Source organism: Colletotrichum karsti (genome assembly GCF_011947395.1).
Source record: "Colletotrichum karsti strain CkLH20 chromosome Unknown Scaffold26, whole genome shotgun sequence".
NCBI lineage: Eukaryota > Fungi > Ascomycota > Sordariomycetes > Glomerellales > Glomerellaceae > Colletotrichum > Colletotrichum karsti.
This window is the reverse complement of record NW_024065926.1, coordinates 291,788-312,137: the sequence shown is the minus strand read 5'-3', so window position 1 is coordinate 312,137 and position 20,350 is coordinate 291,788. Positions and strand designations below refer to the sequence as shown.

The window sequence follows — 20,350 nt, the reverse complement described above, 5'->3', positions numbered from 1 at the left end:
CCGTGGGGCAGCGAGATGCTCGCTGAAAGAGGAAGAAGTCCGTCTACTCGACCTGGATAGCAGCGAGAGTCGTGGACATGACCTTGTTTGATTTACTGGACCTGGAAGGCAAGGAATCGACCGACGGGTAACGAACATGATGGACAGCAAGCACATCACATGAAGAAAGACGAGCGATGTCACGTCACCACTCAACTCGGACACAGTGGGGAGCGCAAGTGAGAGACCAATGACGGTTGTGGTATTGCAATGCGAGTTTTTAAAACCTCTCCGAGTCCCCGACAATGATGATTTCAACCAGCGGCCTCATGAGCAAGAGCGGGATAACGATCAAGTCCACCCCTTTTGACCACACAGGGCTTTCCCTCTCCCCCAATACATGCACAATCCGGTAGACTATATCACGAATTTGGTTCGAGTATCTTTCCCTCATTAGTGCGGCCAAGTTGACCCTTTTGCCCAAGATGCTACCAGCGATCATAAAAAACTCCGGAAGACGTATCTACCATTCCATGACCATTGATTGCTGCTTCCGCCGACTTTTTGCAAGTGTTTTGACGAAGAATTGGAAAATCTTTGTTTCCCACTTTTGGATTTTTGTGTTTGTTTCGTTTTTCGTCCAGGGAGCCCCTCTCATAGCCTGCCTGACCGACACCAGAACTTCAGGAAGTTTACCACTGAGACTCCTTGGGAGCGGCGGCAGCGGAAGCCTCGCCAGCCCAGTCGGCGGAGGCACCGGCGGCGCCAGCGGCGGCCCAGTCACCCTCGGCACCGTCCCAGTTGGTGGCGGCCTGGGTGCCGGTGAAGCCAGCAGGGGCGGCGGCGGCGGCGTCCCAGTCACCGCCGGCGGTAGGGAAGCCGGACTCGATGGCGACGGGGCCCTCCTCCTCAACACCGGGGAGCTTCTCCTCCTCAACCTTGTCCTCGGCCTCGGCCTCGGGGTCGCGGTCTGTCGCGCGCGTCGGGTTAGCCTGCGTCCCAGCACCAGCAGCAGCAAACGGGGGGAGGGGAAACACATACAGAAGTACAAGTCGACCATGACGTCCCAGGGGGTCTCGCGGTTGTAGATGGTGCCGCGGAGGCGGAGGACCTCACGGGCGAGCATCCACCAGACGAGACCGATGGAGTGACGGCCCTTGTTGTTGGTGGGGATGGCAACGTCGACGTACTCGGTGGGGGAGTCGGTGTCGCAGAGGGCGATGACGGGGATGTTGACGTAGGAAGCCTCCTTGATAGCCTGGGCGTCGGTGCGGGGGTCGGTGACGATAATCAGGCGGGGCTCCTTGAAGGAACGGGTGATGTAGTTGGTGAAGGAACCGGGGGTGAAGCGACCGGCGATGGCGACGGCACCGGTGTGGGCGGCGAACTTGAGGACAGCGCGCTGGCCGTAGGGACGGGCGGAGATGACGCAAATGTCGGCCGGGTTGTCGATGGCGGCGATGATGCGGGCGGCCAGGACAATCTTCTCCCTGTGGTCGCGCAAAGTCAGCGATTGCGCGCGCGCGTTGAAGAGAAAAATATCCCTCCTGGTGCTGGTGCTGCTGCTTCTTACCAGGTCTTGCCAACGTTGATCACGTTGACACCGTCGGCACGGGTCTTCCAGAGGTAGGGCTCCATGTGAGTCTGGAGGTTCTTGCTTCCCAGGTGGGCTTGAGCTGCAAGCAGCATCTCAATGTCCTGGGAAGTGGCATTGAAGATCGAGGGGAGGTTAGCGGGAGCCATCTTGGGCGATTTGGGTCGATCTTCCACGGGGGTGACGAGGGGGCGACTTGGTGGTGATGGAGGAGTAAAATCGACCAAGAAGCTCTCACGAGAAAAAAGTTCGAGGGCAATATTCAGAGTGTGCGCGGAGGGTGCGTTCGTTCGCTTGCTGCCCTGACTGCGCTAACCGGTTTGGGAATGGTGCATCTTGGGGACGCAAGTCCCTTGTACTGCACGTGATCTCAGCCGCTAAGCCCAGGCTGGCGTGGGCCCCGGTTTTCGGGGGAGGATGGGAAGACGGGTCGTTTTGAGGCTGGAAATTTTATGGGCGACTCTCCACGTCGATGACCGTGTGTTGAAGGGGAATTGTCGCCGTCATGCCTCCCAGATTACAGAGCCTGCAACGGCTGGGCACCGCTAGCCGTAAGCTCAAGCGCCGATTGAAAACGTGAAGGAAGTAATTGAATGGCTAATCGGTCGAGTTAGTGTGCCTGCGCCCAGCTGTGAGGCCAGCAACACCGAGCTTCCTCCCGATCGTGCAGACCGCCAACCTCTCCCAGCGGGAGAAGAAGCGCAAGGCGAAGCAGGACCCCTACCGATACCAACAGGCGCAGCAGCGCAAGGCTGCGAACGAGAAGAGGCAGGCCGAGATCCAGGCGGAGAAGGACGCGAGCTGGGGCAACCCGATCTACGGAATCCAGACTCCCTTTGTCGAATCGTTCGATTCCGCCGGCCAGGCGTCCATGACGCCCGAGATTAAGGATGACAAGGGCAACGTCATCCAGAAACCGCACCCCCTCCCGACGTCGCCGGGGCTGCTGAACCACCTCGTCACCCGCGACGAGCTGGAACAAGTGATACAAAAGGCCTACGTGCTCACGCAGCCGGTCATGAACGAGAACCCCGAATACTCCGACCCCACCGCGCACAAGATCGCCGTCAGCAAGCACAAGAGCAACCACGTCAAGGCGGTCGAGGCCTTGAACCGGATTCTGTCGATGGAAAACGCAAGTTCGAAGATTATCCTGCACACCAATATCAAGAGATGCGTGGAGGAGTTTGGACGCCACAACACCGACCAGGTTTTGAGGCAGAAGCCCAAGTCCATCTATGTCGACCCCGAAGCTCCGGAAAAGCCCGAGAGGGCCGGTCCTGACACGGGAAGTTCGGAGGTGCAGATTGCGATCTTGACGGCCAAGATCAGGAAGCTGGCCATGGAGCTGGGCCGGAACCGCGGCTACAAGGACAAGCACAACAAGAGGAACCTGAGGGTGCTCTGCCACCGGAGGCAGAGGCTGATGAAGTACATGGAGAAGAAGGAGAGGGGCAGCGAGCGGTGGACGAATATGCTCGAGAAGCTGGGTCTGACACCGGCAACCTGGCAAGAGCAGATCAGCTTCTAAGGAGAGAAGACGTGTGTAAAACTCAGACTTGTAATTGTCCTCTATGTACAATATAGCGATCGGTAAAGATGCTGATCTCCCCGTCATGAACCTGAGCTACCTCCTTGCGCCGTTGTGACCTGCCATGGAACGATAAAAACTGGTATTCTACAAAACTTAACAGAGCGGGATTCAAACAGGGGGAAAAATCAGAAAACGCTGATGTAGTTGCCGATGCGGTCCTTCTGGTTCTGGGCTATGCATTCGGCAATCCAGGTGATGTTGCGGATTTCCTGATGTCATTGTTAGCTTACTCCGACGGCTAGCGAGGTGGGTGCGACTGACCTGCTCGCGAAGCCTCACCCAGGCGTACACGATGGCAAAGGTGAATTGTCTGGTGAAAGCACTCTTGGAAATCTCCATCTCCTTCTGGTAGAACATGTCCTCGAGGCTCCTGCCATCGGCGCTGGAGCCGCCGCCCTGGTTGCCGGGTCCTGACGGGCCACCGCCGAGACCTGCGGCCTCGAAGAAGCTCTTGTAGTCCGATACACCATCGACAGCCAGACGGACGCCCTCAAAGTCGTCTGCTCTGGAGAGCATCAGGGTTCCCTCCGGGTAGAGCTTGCCGAAGCTGGGGTAGAGCTTCTTACGGTCGGACTTGTTAAGCTCGGTGCCGAACGAGTTGAGGGTAATGTTGATGGCACGGCGGTCGGCCTCGAACTCGAGAATCTCGGACATGATCTCGGATGTGGGGGAGCCAGCCATCTCAGGGTGAGTGTTGACGAAGTTGTAGAAGTCCTCCAGGTAATTCTTGTACAGCGTGTTGCGGACAATCTCGATGTTGAGCTCGTCAAGGTCCTGGTGGCTGAGGCTGCCCTTGAAGTAGGCGGCGAGAGGGGTCTCGATCAGAACGCTGTTGTACAGCTCTTCGATATTCGTCGCAACGCAAAGGACGGGCATCGTCTCGAACCAGCCGAGGGGGTGGCATCTCTCGAGTAGCTCGCGGGTGTCTCGCTCGTGGAGGGTGCCGGTAATCAACAGGGCAACGTTGTCGATCATGTAACCGTAGGTGAGATAGTCCATGAATTTGGCCAGGGTGCCAATAGCGTTCGCTCGAACATAGCGGAACTCGGAGACGAGTTTGTCGGTCGTTTTGGCGGCGAGAGCCGACGTCGAAGGGTTAGGAGGGAGGTTGCCGAGGAAGTCGCCATAGGCAGGGCCGAGCTGCAGCTTGAGGTCTAGAAGACGGTCAGATTGGCATCGCATCAAGGGGAGATAAGAAACTGACCATCGATGGTCTCGCACTGCGTCAAGTTGCTGTAGCTGGAGCTCGTAAGGAGGCCATTTCTGTAGCCGCGGACGATGCCCTCGAGGAAGCTGCACGATGATCAGCAATGAGCTCATCAACATCTCAGATGCATCTCAATAACTCACCCAGCATTAACGTTGAAGAAAAGACCCTCCATTTTGTTGGAATGACTGATGCTCAATTCTCGGGAGTTGAGGTGGTGACGCCGGTGATGTGGAGGCGCAAACGGAGATACCTAGGCGGTCCAGTGTCGTTGATATCGAAGGACTCGGCCAGACCAAACACTGTACTCAGAGCTGCCAGGTCCCAGCCTCTGCCATCCAAGTCCCCATTACGAAGACCCGACCCCGTGCAGACGTGGACAGGCGCGCACGGACCCACTCATTAGCCCCTCGGCAGAACAGATTTTACGCGCTCCGAGCCATCCCACTTGCCAATTGGGTGTGGGGGCCTTGGTAAGGTCCGCAGTCGAAAAAAATTGGTGGAGCTTGGTTTAGAAAAAAAATATTTCCAAACCATCAACTCGCTCTCTCGAGACTGCCTCCGCGGACAACAACATTCATACCCACGCGCGGAGGATATCACCCGAGGGATTCATACGGCTTTTTGTGAAGAGAATCGACAGTATACAACATGTCTCTCTTCGTTCTTGCCGAAACGCCGGCAGGGTGCGTTCAATCTTGCGAAGAAAAAAAAAAGCCGTTGCAACTTTTGAGCTAACACGAGACATAGCTACGGCCTGTTCAAGGCTGCCGACAAGAAGCTTCTGAAGCGTGATGAACTCACGTCTGGTCCTACCTCTTCGGAGAAGATCAACGAGATGTAAGTCGCGTTCACAACTCTCAATGGCAATCGGCCCTCGCGGTGTACCCCAAGGCGCGTACGCGTGCAGACTTGAGACCGTGGGAGAGGCTGGGAAAGGTGCAGTCAGAGTCGAGACTAACAGTCGCATAGGCTCAAGCTCAAGACCTTCGTCAAGTTCGATAGCTCCGCCGTCGCCGTCGAAGAAGCTGCCGGCCTCAAGGAGGGCCGTGTTCCCCCCATGCTCGCCAACCTGCTCAAGGAGATCAAGGACGAGAAGAAGGCTTCCCTTGCCGTTGCCGACATCAAGCTCGGTGCTGCGATCGGAAAGCTTCCCGAGTTGAACATCCAGGCCGTCTCTGATGCCGCCACCGCGGACCTCTTCCGTGCCGTCCGCGAGAACATGTCCTCTCTGATTCCCGGCCTCACCACCGAGACCATGGACCGCATGGCCCTCGGTCTGTCCCACTCCATCTCCCGCCACAAGCTCAAGTTCTCCGCCGACAAGGTCGACGCCATGGTCGTTCAGGCCATCAAGCTGGTCGACGACCTCGACAAGGAGCTGAACGTCTACGCTATGCGCACCAAGGAATGGTACGGCTGGCACTTCCCCGAACTGGCCAAGATCCTCAACGACAACCTGGTCTACGCCCGTCTCGTCGTCGCGGTCGGCATGCGCCAGAACTTCGCTGAGGCCGACCTCTCAGACATCCTCCCTGAGGAGCTTGAGGGCCCCGTCAAGACTGCTGCAGAGATCTCCATGGGTACTGAGGTCACCGAGGAGGATCTCGACAGCATTGTTTTGCTCGCCCGTCAGGTCATCACCTACTCTGAGTACCGTGCTCAGCTCAACAACTACCTCGAGACCCGCATGCGTGCTCTCGCTCCCAACTTGACCGCTCTGGTCGGCTACCTCGTCGGCGCCCGCCTCATTGCCCACGCCGGCTCCCTCATGAGCTTGGCCAAGGCCCCCTCTTCCACAATCCAGATCTTCGGTGCCGAGAAGGCGCTGTTCCGTGCGCTCAAGACCAAGCACGACACTCCCAAGTACGGTATCATCTACCACTCCTCCCTCGTCGGCCAGGCTACCGGCAAGAACAAGGGAAAGATCGCCCGTTCGCTCGCCGCCAAGACTGCCCTTGGTCTGCGTGTTGACGCCCTTGGCGACACCGAGAACCAGGACGACGAGGAGGAGAGGAGCATCCTCGGCCTCACCAACCGTATCAAGCTCGAGAACCTCCTCCGCAAATTGGAGGGCAAGCCTCTCCTGCCCAAGGGTGCCGCTGTCGGCCCCGACGGTCAGCTCACCACCCCTGGTGGCTTCAGCGTGAAGGAGGCCCGCAAGTACAACGCCGACGCCGACGGTGTCGAGACCAACGGCAAGAAGCTGATCCAAGTCGTCGACGAGGAGATGAAGGACGCCGACAGCGACGAGGAAGACGAGGACGCCGAGATGAACGACGCCAGCGAAGAAGAGAAGAAGAGCAAAAAGGACAAGAAGAAGGAGAAGAAAGAAAAGAAGGAGAAGAAGCGCGTCTCCATCGCAGCGGTCGAGACCCCCGTCAAGGAGAGCAAGACCGTGAAGGGCACACCCGCGAAGCTCAGCGAAAAGGACTACGAGCGCCTGGCCGCCGAGGCTGGCGTCAGCGTGTCCAAGTTCAAGCGCAAGTTCGAGCGCGGCGACGTCCAGCTCGGCGAGGACGGCTCTCCCGTCGTCTTCAGCAAGAAGGAGCTCAAGAAGCTCCGCAAGGAGGGCGAGGAGGCCGCCGACGCGACGCCTGTCAAGGACAGCGGCAAGAAGAAGCGCAAGCACGAGGACGACGAGACGCCCAAGAAGGAGAAGAAGCTGAAGAAGAAGCGCAGCTCTCTTGGTGCTTAGAAGGAGACCAAGCGGCGTCGCATTTCTTATTCATAGACGGCACTTGGGCCTCATGTGGATCAACATATCTTGTTCAATGCGCTGTATGATACCTTGATCTCTCTGGCCGGCGTTATGGGATGGACCTGGGGGGCTTTTATGGTCTGATCATTGGATGGGCATAGTTTCTCTTTTACTGGCAGGAAAAATGCAATATAATTGCTCTTGTTGACCGACGTCCCGCGTCGTGTCTGCTACCGTGAATGTGCAGCGCGCCAGCGCAACCCTCGACTACACTCTGAGATACTCCACGCTCTCCCATGGTTTATCTCAATTTTGGTTTCGAGGAAGATCAATCGCTCTTCGGAGCAGAACCCAATACTCACCGCGGCATCCGCTACACCATGGAAGTCGAGGTCCACCAATCGTGGCTCACATACTAAGACACTTGTGTTCATTGAGATATCGTTAGGTTAGCTGTTCACCACCCGCAGGTGTCCTTGGACGATCTCTCACATCGTGGCTCATCTCACTGGAACATCTAGACAGTTTCATAAGTAGTACTTGAATTGACACCACCTTTGCTATCCTGACTCCTTCGATCCACCGTGAATGCATCAGTTGATAGGAATGCAGCGACGGCCCAGAGTACCCCTCGGGCAGATGGGCGGCTTCTTCGCCGCGTTGCAGCACTAATTCATATCAGATATCAGGGTCAAGATCAGATTCATGTCTCGTTACTTACACGGTAGTGGGTAGGCCCAGGACAGTCACCACTACAACAGTCATTGCATTAGCAGGGCTCACTTCGCCACGCTATGGTTTCGTGAAGGGAGATGGGGACGGGACTCACGTCGTGTATCCGCCGCCGCAGGACAGGCTGTCTTTCTGGCATCTGCCAGTCGAGTTGCACTTCGGGAAAAAGCAGCACTTGACGTTGGCTGGGTCGTTGGGGCACAGGTTGCTCGTGTAGGTGCCGTCCAGAGAGTTGCACTTGGAGGTTGTCTGGCAGGTGCCGTAGTTGCCCTTTGGTTTGAGGGTTAGAGGCAAGGCCAGATACGATTTGGTGGACGCATCATACCTTGCTATCCTTGCAGTAGTCTCCGATGGCTGCGAGAGCGCTGGAGAATAAGAGAGCGGAGACAAGGGTTGAGGCCTTCATTGTGATGATTGATTCAGTCTGGAAGAGGAGAACTGTGGTGTTTGGATAACTGCCTGATCAAGGCTTCAGGATGGAAAAAGAGTTGGCTTTTATAATTCTTTGGCATGCTGCCTTCGCTGTGGCAAGCCAGCGGTCTTGAAGTTTTATCCCTCAACACCTCGGAAGCATCTCTCATCCATGGGCAACTCGAGCTGAAGTTTACGATGATCCTATTCAGACCATATTGTAACTCAGACATGCACGTTGCCGCCACAAAGACAAGGGCCTGAGGCCAGAAGTTCCCCGCGTCCAGACCAATGTAAGCTCCCAATGAGGTCTCTGAAGGGATGGGGCAATCTCTTGCTGGTTGGTATGCCACCACATCGTAGATCTAGGGATGGATATACCAGCCTTACGCGGAAATCTCTTGTTTGAGGCGACTCACGATGTTGCGAGTGTTGGGCTAAACAACCCGAGTTGCATTAGCCCTGCAATATTTGGAGACGGAAGTGGAAGGAGGATTCATGGCTGAAAGACGGTAGTTAGACTGCTTACACTGAGTCGGGGTAAAGTTGGGCCTGGACTATGCACAAAAAAGCAATGGAGTTTTCAGCTGAACTGCAAATGGTTGAAGAGCACATCTCCACCAATCGCTTGGGAAACAACTAATGCGTTATTGGGTAGTCTGGTTATACAGCTAGACAACCCCTCTCAAAGGTGCAACCAACTCACTCAACATCTAGTACATGGATGTTGCAATCTGGGACCAAAAAGGTCAGACGACAACTCCAACACCCCAAATAGCAATGTAAGCTCAAAAATGGGCTGATTTAAAGACCATGGCCACAAAGACCGTTCCAGGCCTTATGTTTTGCTTGCTGCAACCTGAGACACTTTGACGATATCTCGGTGAGACCAAGGGTCCTTCACCGATAAGCGAACACGTGACTTTAGATCGCCCCACGCGTTGAAGGAAGCAGCGGTGCGGCAACACGACATCTGAAGCGCGCCTAGCATCTCGACGAGACATCAATTGAGCAGTCGGGCTGAGCTGACGTTAGACAACATGGAAGAGCAGAGTCCTAGGAGAGCCAATGTGAGCGCCACATTCAACAGGCCCCACCTCTATGCATCTCCGGGTGCTGGTGAAGAGTTCAGGAATGGTCCTGACCTAGACTCTAGCTATGGGGAACAGTGGATGAGTGACTATTATGACCGAAGAGCTACGAGGAATCATGGTCCAAACGGTAGGCGTGGTGTGTTTTCCTTTTTTTTTCCCCCTCTTGTGTCCAAATCAGCTCAGCTCAGAAGGGCAGCGTTAGGCATCATCATGTTTTGACACCTGCCCAATGCATTTCATCGATTTTTTGCCACCACTTATGCCAGCAGCTACAACCAAGAACGCCGCCTTCATGCAGGCGCGAAAGGCCGGCGCTAATTCTTTGTTTTGGCGCCAATTCTCCCATGGAACTTCAAGTGAAGTCACGTCTCCTAAGCGCCTTCTGCTTGAAAGGAGCTGTTTGACAGGGGTTCATAGTGACACCTTACCGTCACCTCCAAACTTCAGACGATTTGACAAGCAAAAACCCAGTCGCGGAGCTGCTGTTTCAACTTTCCAAATTTATCCTCAACTCGACCATTCGTCCTGGTCCTGCTGCTGACTCATCTCTCACCTTCAGCCAGCTCGCATGCAGACGACGACGCCGATGACGGCGAAGCCTTTCCCCCACAACGCGTCAACTGGGCTGCTATGAGAGCGGATGCCAACATGGACTACCTTCGAAACTCTCAGATCCCCGAATATTCGGATGAGGACGACCCGGCTGGCGTCCCCTTCGGCGACCTTGGAGACATCTCCGCCGAGGACACTAGCGTTGAGGACGACGAGAATCATGCAGTCGACCAGCAAGAAGAGGCAGAATTCGACCCCCTTGCCGTCGGTCTAAAGGAAATATCCAATCTGGGGAAATTCACCGTTAGCAGCCACAAGCAAGGCAACGGTGTCGACCAGCTGCGGAACGACAGCTTGAAGACTTACTGGCAGTGGGTTCACCATGATGCCAGCGCCGTTGGCGAATATTGATGCTGACTGGTACCAGGTCTGACGGTCCCCAGCCTCACAAATTGACCGTCTACTTCATCAAGCGCGTCGGCATCAGAGACATTCGCTTCTACGTGGACTACAACGAGGACGAGTCCTACACGCCCACCAAGATCGTCTTCAAGTCTGGCACCAGCGAGAACAACTTGATCCAGTTCGCCCAGATGGAGTTGGCGGCGCCTGTAGGATGGCAGCAGGTCCCCATCGCCGGCTCCGGCGGTGGCCCTGACGGCAACACGCTCGTATCGTATGTGTTCCAGATGCAAATACTCGAGAATCACCAGAATGGAAAGGACACCCACCTCCGCTCCATCAAAATCTACGCCGCGGACAACGATGGTGTTGGTGTCGAGCGAGAGGCTCACCCAACTTCTGCGAACACCGTGAGTACCGTTTGGCATGTTATAGAGAAAACATCTGACGCATGTCGCAGGCTACGAATGTCGATGAACCTGATACGGAGGAACTAGCCGATCCCTGGGATATATCTGCCCTCGAAGCTGATCTCCCTGTTCCGGACTTCATGAAAGAGCCTGAGATTCGATGAAATGTCGGTGAAGGGCCTGCCATCGCTTGACCAAGCCTATGATGTTCACGAATGAAGGGATACGGGCACGATGGACATCATTAATACTGCAATTCTTGTTTTCACACCAAAGATACCCCGAATCGGATGCGGAAGGATGCCGGAAAAAGAAAGGGCGTTGGATGGCCGTGGTACGATGTACATCTCAGTTGGAACACCCCTCTGATGACGAGCTTTTCTCTCCGTCGACGATTTTCCAACAGTAGAGGATGTCAGAATTTATTATTCACGAACCCGACGGCACAGCCAACGACTGGTTGACATCGCATCTTGCAACACCATTCTTAGCGTGAGCGGCTGATTGATGATGCGGTATGACAACTATCAAATTCATCCTAATCTCTGCAACCGCCATCTACGCGACTCCTGCTTTTCAATCCAGAGTCATTCGAGAGCCCCTTCGAGGCGTATCTGGGGCTCGTCCACATGGAGCAAGCTCCTCCGCACGATGTATCGCTTTATGGAATAAGCAACATACAGCAAGGGAGGCCAAAGGGAGCAAAATTCTGAAGCCACCTTTAATTGAGCTTGCCATTTGAAGTGTTTCACTCACTAAGCCGACTTTCGAGTTTCATCAAGACTAGGCTGCGCATTAGGTGACTCTTGAAGATACAAGTTTGCTCTGTGGCGACATGGGCGTTTACGAACCAACCACGGCCGTCGAACCGGAGAAAGTCCAGAGGTTATCGTCAGGAAGACCATTGATGACACCCATGCCAACGTTGAGGCCTTCAGTTTCAAACTCGGTCGCTCGCTGGGACGTTATTCGCGGGAATAACGAGAATACAAGGACAGCTGACGGGCCGAGGTTGCTCGAGTGCAGTACCCGTTTCGGAGATCCTGTGACATTGAGCACGATGCTTCACTGTCCAGACGAAGGCCTGGCTAATCTATCTTCACATGTGTCAAGTCACTATCGCTTCTAAGACCTATCCTGAGTCATACGTAAGGGGTGAGAGCTCATCAGGGTTAGCCATAGTCATTACAGAACAAAGCCGACACTGTCCGCGGGTCTACGTTCCATGCAGGGACCGAGTATATCAACCGCGAGTTCAGAATAGCCTGTGGTCTCCTATCCGTCGCAGTAACAACAAGCAGCTCACGTATAAAGTGTGAAGGCATCGGAAGCGTCCACGCCAGCAGCAGGTTTCGTCAAAACAGACATCGCGGCTAGCTGGGCCACCAAACACGGGCCATTGCGGCGTTGACCACGAACAACCTCAAAAGCCCATCGAACCCGGCGCCGGGAAGGGCCGAAGATGGTCTTGAGATGACGAGCCAAGATCGAAGAGCTTGGGCCTCTGATGCGAACCTTCTCCCGTGATAGGTCGACAAGTTGGGACGAAAGGCATGCCCGGTTGCCAATAGATCGAACCGGACTGTGAATATTTCCCGACGTCGCCAGCCTGCCACCCCTCCTCCACGCGGTCCACACACACGCCCGGCAATGGCACCGTGGGCGGAAGGGGTCTCGAACGCCGTCGAGAGTTCATGCTTTAGGCTCAGCTGACAGGAAAATAGGGCAGATGGAGCAGGCAAACCTTTGCTTTGGCGCGAAGCTTTAAGCGTGAAACATACGCAGCCACTGACGCACGCATCCACGGTTCGTCGATGCGGGGCCGATGGACCACTTCTAGGCCTTCTCGCATGATGTCATTTCTTTCAAGCAGTTCTTGTTCATATACATACATATATATCAATCTCGATGTTGCTGGGAGCTAGTTCCCGGCTCTGTTCGTGCTTAATGGAAGCGCCAACGTCTTCTTCTCCCCATCACGATGCAGATTACTGTCGTTCCCGCATCGCCCAAAACAGGACAAGCCTCAATCAGAGCTCTATTGGAGAGCGCGGGGGAACATACAATAACGGGCGTCTACCGGAATCTGGACAAGGTACCTTCCGAGTTCAAGGGGCATCCCCGGTTCAGGGCCGTCAAGGGCGACGTCGCGAATGTCGGGACTCTCAACTTCTCCGGCGCCGACGCCGTGGTTACGATCACGCCGCCGCTGTACTCCGAGTCGAAGCCCATACAGAGAGCACGAGAGATGGCGGCGAATGTGAAGTACGCCGTCGGCAGGGCGAATGACTCTGTGAAGCGGTTGGTGTATGTGTCGAGCGTTGGCGCTCAATATGAGCATGGCACGGTAAGCTGCGACCAGAGAATCCGGTATGGTGTACATCATCGGTACTGTCTCAAGAACTCCAAGCTGAGAAGAAAACCCCAGGGTGAACTGAAAACGAATTACGAAGCCGAGCAAGCACTTGTCGCGGCGGCTCCCGAAGTTGTCTTCATCCGATGCGCCTACTTCATGGAGAACTGGGCGTCGGCGGTTGAGACAGTAAAGACCGATTCGCCGTTCTTTTACTCAGTAATAGCCCCAGAAGATTACAAGATACCAATGGTGAGCGGGCCATCTACTTCACATGTCGTCGGTGTTAGTCCTGGCTGACGTTTTACTTCGCAGGTTTCAGTAGAAGATATCGGCAGGACATGCGCGGCGCAAGTCCTCGCGGCTGGCTCACCGTTGAGTTACAATCCTTACATATTCGACCTTCACGGCCCCGAGGCTTACTCGACTCGAGACTTACAAAAGGTTTTCGAGGACAAGTTGGGGAAACCAGTCCAGGCGAAACTGGTCACGGACGATCAGCTGGAAGGGTTCTTCGCGCAGGCTTTCCAGCCGCCTGTGGATGGTATGTTCGTTGAGATGACTAGGAGCTTTCTGCCTGGTGGCATTGCGGTGGATATGATGGAAGGATCGCGGGTGCAAAGAGGGAGAGTGACTCTGAGTGAAGCCATCGGGAAGATGGTGACTGGTTGACGATGCTTCGGAGTGGTGACGATGCAAGGGTGGTCGGCAGAAGCAAAAACTGGAATCGGGGATCGTGAGAGTAGGGGTATACAGACGCCGGCAGAGATTATCTAGCTGCACAACGAGTGAGTGAGCGCACCTCAGTCTGGGAGACTCATTCGAGGACTAAAAATCCAATCAGAGTTACGAAAAAAACAGCAAAAAATGAAACTGGATGTCAATCGCGGACGGGAATTGAGCCCGACGTGGGGGTCGAACCCACAACCTTGAGATTAAGAGTCTCACGCTCTACCGATTGAGCTAGCCGGGCGACTGGACCCAGCTGGTTTGTTGGAGATTGCAGCCGTAGCACCGCCTATGATTGTCAGCGGTTAGCCAGCGGGGCTCGGGCGCGAAACGTCACCATCGTGAAGCATGAAATCTTTCGCGAAAGGCGGCCAAAAACAGCCAGACTGAGTAGAAATGAAGTTTTTCCTTGTCTGGCTGTTTGTGAGAGTTCTTTGGACCCTGGCTCGTCGGCCTTTTTCATCCCGTCTTGAGTTCGGAGAGGCGAAATCCCACTGGCCACATCAACCCCAACTTCAAGCCGCCAACTCACCAGCCGAAGTGTAAATTGCCAAAGTATAATCGCCAAACCCTTGTTTCCTGGAAGACGGTGTAGGGGATGTGATGAGAGGAAGGAAGGTAATATGCTAGCCCGCTAGTATGCTCTCGCGCAAGACACACATTGCAGAACCTATACTCCCAGACAGGCAGATCTATTCGGCCCTTTGAGCAGGGTCTGTCAACAACGATGCAACCCATCACCGTTATAAGGCGGAAGTTAACGGCAGTTGAGGTCTCATTTTCGCAGTATATGGATGCAACGTTGTTTTTCGGCGTCAGATGGATCATCGTCTTCCTGCCGTGACTCCGCACCGATACTCTCAAGTTTTGTGATCTGTAATACCTATTCAACGCTCAGAAAGTGATGATGAAAGATTGCCGGCGAAGCTGAACCGTTTCTTTGATTGATTATGATTCCAATCAGAAAAAATCAACAAACCTGGCGCAGCGAGCCGCTATGATATCTCCTCACACGCACCTGCTCTCATGAACCGAGGCTTCAACTCAGTAAGATGCATGACAGAGTTCAAGCCCTGATAAACCAGCTTGAGAGAATGATACGTGAGGTTTTCATGGAATTCCGGCCGACTAAAAAGGTTTATTCCTGACCCAATTGTTCTCATCCAAGCCTCGCTGCAGAGGTTTTGCTCAATCAACCTAACCCCTTTTTGGGTCCAACACGTTGTTTTCGCCGCCAGAGCATACGTTACAAGGCCAGGAAGATGAACCTTTACTGTTCTATTTTTCAGCAACATAATTCTGTCTTTCGATCAGGCATGTGTTCATTTATGTTTCCTTCACAGTCTTCGCGGAAGGCTAGCGATAAATCAATATTACAAGTGAGGAGTCGTAGGTTCTTACAGAGGGAAGCGTAGTCAGCATAAGTATTCCAACGAGATGGATTAAATGTGATGGCTTCACTGGCTGAGTCGTGCATTATGGTATAAGTTTACTAACTTGCGAACATGAAAGCTTCTCTGGAAGCCCACATCTCTGAGACTTGCGCCAGGAGTCGGGAGAATCACAGAAAACCCCTGAATCGACCTCATCGTTGCGCGTAGGACGTATGGGCTTCTCAGAACATGGAGAAACATGAAATGAGTCTACCACCACACGAAAAGTAGCGGCAGTACTTCACGTTTCCCGAAGACTCTTTAATAACCGTGTTATAGCGGGCAATTTGCTGTGGATTCGGCCAAAATCACCCCAAAACCCTGCTCCAAGACTGCCATCGCACACCATGTATCAAGCCAGAATACCTCAGGAGGTGCCCGGAAGCCGAATTCCGTCAGCTTGAGAATATCCAAAATCAGTTGGTCTAATCTCCGAAAACTGACGACGAAGCACCATACCAAGGCTCAGGGGATGCAAGGCCGTGATATTGAGACGGCGGCCGCCGCTCCCCTTGCCGTCGCCGTCTTCGCCGTGCTCGCCGCACGACGCCGTCCCGGCTCTCCGGGCGCGATATCGAAACTGCTTGACTAATGTGTGCTCGCTTTGGGAAGAGCATGTCACGTTTGGCAGCTCTCTCGAAGTTCTCGGCGAGAGCCAGCGAATCCCCGGATGTATCACATTCACATGTTGATGTAGTCGCTGTGCACTGGTTGATCAGACGGGACTGGCGGCGTGAAATCGCATCCCCTTCTTCATCGAAGGTATATGTTCTCTCTTCAAGTTGAGATACATAGTCAAGATTCAGAAAGCACCTTTGGACGTCACCTTCTAGCGAAGTCTGCAGTCGTGTGAAGACTCCAACCTCACGATCCAAACGTCTCGGCTTCCGTGGACATGATCGGTCTGCTTGGGTTACGTTGCTATCGCCAGGGTCTTTGAGAGCGTAAAAGGGGTTGGTTTAAACCGGCCTCTGCTGAGGTGCTTCTCACCGAAGGCCTCCGGTGAATCGGCCTAATGGAAACCTCAATATTTTACAGGTTCGGGTTCATTTTCGCCCCTACCATCGTGTCAAGACTCGCCAGCCATAATCCAAAGACTCAGTCGAACAGCACACCTACCTTCGCTACGCAGACATCGAGCTAACGTCTTCATACAAACGCCAAGACCATCAACCAACGCAATCGACCGAAATCCAAATTTGCAAAACCCCCTGGAATCCTGCGTCCCCATCGGAGCTCACTCCGGGTTCCGAAAGAGCTAAAAAAGCCTCCACTCTCGCCCAGCCTCACGATGCGGCTGCGCCGCAGGAGAATCTCATTTCGCGGCGCGAGGCAGACCGCGAGGATGGGTGGTGTGAGTGGGGATGGATGGTGAAGCGAGTCAACCAACTCCGTACAGGGTCTCGTGGGAACGAATCTCTATTTGATCTTATTTCATTTTAGGGTTTTTGCGTGTGAATCGCGAGGACTCGAACTCGAGCTCGTGACTGTGTCAGGACGATCGTTATCCGGATCAGCGCTCATACCTCATCGACGCCAAGTTCTTGATGAGCAGCTGACCTTGTTTACGAGTTGAGAAAATCACATCAGAGACTAGCCTGAGGGCATCTCGAAGCTTGAACTGTCCTGCTCTCGACCATTCCTCCTGATGTCTGGTGCAAACGACTATAGAAGACTCTTAACGGTGCCGAAAGACGGATTGGGCACTAGCATACGATTCGACCCAAGGGTAGAGGGTATCCGTATTCCGGTTCCCCGGCATCTGGCCGTTTTGGGGGACGTTTTTTACAGCGCAATTACACTTCTCACTCGGGACTTACAGCCAACTGCCATCACCTCCACTAGGAGTGAAGGATCATCTCGGGGCTAACTTTGCTTCGGTCCCAAATTACCGAATGGCCGATCAGCTTCCTTGCACGAACAGACAATTTGACTGCTAGTCAGAGCAGCCTGCGAAACGGTTAGAAATTGAGGCTTCTGCGGCGTGCTTCAGATCGTCAAGGGGGCAATTCGCCAGGAACGATTCCGCGCGAAGACTGGGAATTTCGGATCGGATTCGTTCTGGGTAGTTGGGTGCGGCGTGATATGCCGGAGGTGATGCCACGACGGTTCACTCGTACCGTGGTTATGGGCCCAGAGGCCCCATATGTGATGTTTGCTTCCCGTCGTGCATAATCGGAACATGTAAGTGCCTTCCGCGTGTCACATCGGTCACGTGGTGGAAGTGAAGTTGACAACTTCGCTAGCAGCCTGCCATGCCGGATCTGCAACCGTTTTGTCATGCTTGTTTCTCCCTCGTGGGTTGTCCACAACGGAGCTACGGATCGTCCGGTGCTTCCAGAGACTTCGAGATCGGCCAGGCCCCAACTCGAAGGCCTTGTAAGATTAGCGCCGCCCCGCCGGATGCCTGCGTTTGAAGCAGGGCGTATCAGTACTTGCGTGTTGGGGTGTCAAACGTGATGCCCTCGTGGTTCCTGCCAACCAGGTCTTCGTTTCTGCGAAACGAATGTTGTGCAAGCGCAACTTGCGCAACAGCACTGATATCGCGGCTTCAGGCCGAACATAATCGAACAAGGGTGTCTTAGAACAGGCGAACACTTGGGTGGCAATCGTGCTTTCAAAAGAAAGCTCATGAGAACTGCATGAAACGGAGGTTGAAGAAGCTCATTGTCCTCGGCCAGCGCTGAGCAACCAGAGGAATGAGGGTCGACTACCAAGAGGCAGAGGACTCAGCGACGGCCTCGCTAGGGACTCAAGTTGAATGAAAGTGAGTAGCCTCTCGACCAAGATAATACAGAGGCACTAGCCTGAGCCTGAGCTTAGATAGAGGCGTCCTAGTAGATCAAGGGATCTCCTCGGGGGAAAAGATAATAGAGGGCGAGCGGCCAAGTCATACCCAATGACTCTGCAGTGGAATGTTGGACAGCTAAGCCTTCAACTTCCACAAACGATGAATGAAAGCTGTTGAATTGCGCAGGAAATTGGGACGAAAACTCGTTCATGTAGATACGCGTGCTGCATGTCTGAGTTGAGTGAACGCTTCTGAACGCGACGCGAGTTGTCTGACGATTTAAAGTCGCCATTATTAGCGAGAGGTGCCGCAAGTCCAGGTTGTGTTGAACGCCTGAGTGTGAATTGAGGTGATAATGGCGTATGTTTCTGAGATGGCCGCATCGAGGGAAGCCGCCACTTCTGCAGGGGTTCAAGCAGCCGTTAGGGAATAGCTGTAAGCAGCCCGGCTGCTGGCGAGGCCGTGATGTTCAACCAGCGTACATGATTGGACGCAGTCTAAGGTGCATCACGACGGGATTGTGTGCTATTTGCTGCGAGGTCAGCGAATCAATGGGACGATCAGGCCATCGATGACGGTTTAGGACAAACCGCTGACCCAGGACACCCTCATCAAGACAGTAAATCGATGCGACTCTTGCGTATTCGCAGAGGTAGAGCATTGGACCAGATGATCGCTCTCTTAGGACAAGATGTTGCAGACCAACTGAAAGCCAGCAACGTTGCTACGTCGGGTTCGTGGATGAAGATGCCTGTACTGTATCCGTATCTGACCAGCGAGTCGGGGTGGCTCCGGAGACATTACTGCGGCGGCGCACCGGTCGGTGGGTAAGATTAAGCTCCATCTCCATCTCGCATCTCGTGAAGGGCAGGGATGTTGGACGGGGATGCGGAGCGTGGGATGCAAGGGTCCGGCAGATTTATGAAAGGCGAGTGCCGCGCGATGGCGCGTGGGCGACTTGTGTGCGACGGTGCATCCCAGCATTCCATCCGACGACGCGGCGCACAGTTCAAGCGGCGGGAAGCTCAGGCCAGACTTAATCGTGAATTCATCGTGGTTTACTGGGATGCACTTTGATTTATACAGAACGATATATCTGGATCAGTGTGCAGGCTGAGGGAGGCCTGCCGCTATTGAAAGCAAGCGGAGTGATGGAAATTGCGCCGGCAGCCTCTTAGCCCCATTTGCCAATCCAGTGGAAAGGGGCGACACGACGAGCGACTGCTATTCTCCAGTCGTGACAGCGGCGGGCAGGGGAGAAATAGGGGTTCATTAACCCTAGTGTAAGAGGGCTAGGTGGCAAGGATTCAAGGAATCGAGGGCGGTGTCATGGAACATTCGAAGCTGTGGAGCAGAGCCAGCGTCGTCGCCGGGTTGGTACCCGTTTGTCGATCTCGCTCCGGTTGTTGTGTTCCTGAGGCTGTCAGGACGGTCAAGACGTCAGGCGTTTTCTCGTGCCTTGGAGTCGACGGCCGCTAGGGGCATCTTGGGGAACGATGAATGCTAGGTCTGTAGATCTGGGCCCAGCGTGGCGGCCCGAAGACGTCAGGGCAGGAGTGCCAGGTTCTGTCGCGAGGACAACCTTGGCCGCGTCCACGATCGATTTGTGCCTTCGCCTGTTGACTTGCTCCGAGTTGTCTTCAAGGGTGACGGCTGCGAGGTTCACAGTGTTTGGTTGAGGTCGTCGCACCAGCGTGTACGCGAGGAGATGAAAGAGATCCCGACGATCCGTATTAGTGGTACGGCACCGCTTCGTGGATATTGATCTGCTCAGTGACTCGGCGATGTTCGGAGGCTCATCTAAGCAACCATAGAGGGGCTTCGTCGAGCAGCACAGCAGGTGACATGGATTCGCAGGAAGGAAATTCGAAGATCTGTCGGCCTCACCCGCCCGGCTTCAATCCCATCAGAATCCAGGGGTTTGACGGGCAGATGGTGGATGAGATACAGATGTTCGTATCATGTATGGGCTCTGGTGGGTATGTCCTGGAGCGTGTAAGGACTGTAGGAATCGTGAGGAATACATACTTTGAGCAGGAATGGGACAAAGACCCTTGGAGGGGCGGCGTGCCACGCGTATTGGGTCCGGAACCAAGGTGCTGGGTGCTGGGTCGATGTCCTCGCAAATGATGCGATACGATGTCGGTTGGTGGTTGGCGAATGGCGGTTGGACGAGGGCAGGGCATGCTCTGGAGGCGTGGAGGCGAAGGTGTACTTTGTACGGGTGTTGGTATCGCATCCCCTCACTCTTGGTGAAACGGAACGGCGCGAGCGATGCGGAGTCTTTGTGCTGTCGGTGTCCTTCCATTTTGCACTTCTTTCATTAGAAAGTGAAATCGAGGGTGACGCGACCCTTTGCCGAAAGGGG

The 20,350-nt window shown here is 54.5% G+C and overlaps 7 protein-coding genes across 7 annotated transcripts; 4 read left to right on the top strand and 3 right to left on the bottom strand.

Moving 5' to 3' along the window:
- Nucleotides 1-671: 671 nt before the first annotated feature.
- Nucleotides 672-1,722, bottom strand: CkaCkLH20_08032 (uncharacterized protein; the record flags this gene model as incomplete). The annotated part of the gene is made up of 3 exons (XM_038890747.1): nucleotides 672-949; nucleotides 1,021-1,469; nucleotides 1,553-1,722. The coding sequence occupies 3 exons, from the start codon at nucleotides 1,720-1,722 to the stop codon at nucleotides 672-674; spliced, it is 897 nt and encodes a 298-aa protein (XP_038743930.1).
- Nucleotides 1,723-2,078: 356 nt separating this feature from the next.
- CkaCkLH20_08031 (ribosomal protein s15) lies at nucleotides 2,079-3,104 on the top strand (the record flags this gene model as incomplete). Its single annotated transcript, XM_038890746.1, has 2 exons — nucleotides 2,079-2,124; nucleotides 2,188-3,104. The coding sequence occupies 2 exons, from the start codon at nucleotides 2,079-2,081 to the stop codon at nucleotides 3,102-3,104; spliced, it is 963 nt and encodes a 320-aa protein (XP_038743929.1).
- Nucleotides 3,105-3,292: 188 nt separating this feature from the next.
- CkaCkLH20_08030 (vacuolar ATP synthase subunit d) lies at nucleotides 3,293-4,549 on the bottom strand (the record flags this gene model as incomplete). Its single annotated transcript, XM_038890745.1, has 4 exons — nucleotides 3,293-3,376; nucleotides 3,429-4,321; nucleotides 4,372-4,460; nucleotides 4,518-4,549. The coding sequence occupies 4 exons, from the start codon at nucleotides 4,547-4,549 to the stop codon at nucleotides 3,293-3,295; spliced, it is 1,098 nt and encodes a 365-aa protein (XP_038743928.1).
- A 476-nt stretch (nucleotides 4,550-5,025) lies between these two features.
- CkaCkLH20_08029 (nucleolar protein nop5) lies at nucleotides 5,026-7,072 on the top strand (the record flags this gene model as incomplete). Its single annotated transcript, XM_038890744.1, has 3 exons — nucleotides 5,026-5,060; nucleotides 5,125-5,214; nucleotides 5,347-7,072. 3 exons carry the CDS (start codon nucleotides 5,026-5,028, stop codon nucleotides 7,070-7,072), a joined length of 1,851 nt encoding a protein of 616 aa, XP_038743927.1.
- Nucleotides 7,073-7,668: 596 nt separating this feature from the next.
- Nucleotides 7,669-8,213, bottom strand: CkaCkLH20_08028 (glycoside hydrolase family 24 protein; the record flags this gene model as incomplete). The annotated part of the gene is made up of 4 exons (XM_038890743.1): nucleotides 7,669-7,743; nucleotides 7,797-7,827; nucleotides 7,905-8,077; nucleotides 8,133-8,213. The coding sequence occupies 4 exons, from the start codon at nucleotides 8,211-8,213 to the stop codon at nucleotides 7,669-7,671; spliced, it is 360 nt and encodes a 119-aa protein (XP_038743926.1).
- A 1,624-nt stretch (nucleotides 8,214-9,837) lies between these two features.
- On the top strand, nucleotides 9,838-10,840 carry CkaCkLH20_08027 (anaphase promoting complex subunit 10; the record flags this gene model as incomplete). Its single annotated transcript, XM_038890742.1, has 3 exons — nucleotides 9,838-10,235; nucleotides 10,292-10,676; nucleotides 10,727-10,840. 3 exons carry the CDS (start codon nucleotides 9,838-9,840, stop codon nucleotides 10,838-10,840), a joined length of 897 nt encoding a protein of 298 aa, XP_038743925.1.
- Nucleotides 10,841-12,657: 1,817 nt separating this feature from the next.
- On the top strand, nucleotides 12,658-13,701 carry CkaCkLH20_08026 (NmrA family protein; the record flags this gene model as incomplete). Its single annotated transcript, XM_038890741.1, has 3 exons — nucleotides 12,658-13,023; nucleotides 13,105-13,281; nucleotides 13,345-13,701. The coding sequence occupies 3 exons, from the start codon at nucleotides 12,658-12,660 to the stop codon at nucleotides 13,699-13,701; spliced, it is 900 nt and encodes a 299-aa protein (XP_038743924.1).
- Nucleotides 13,702-20,350: the final 6,649 nt, after the last annotated feature.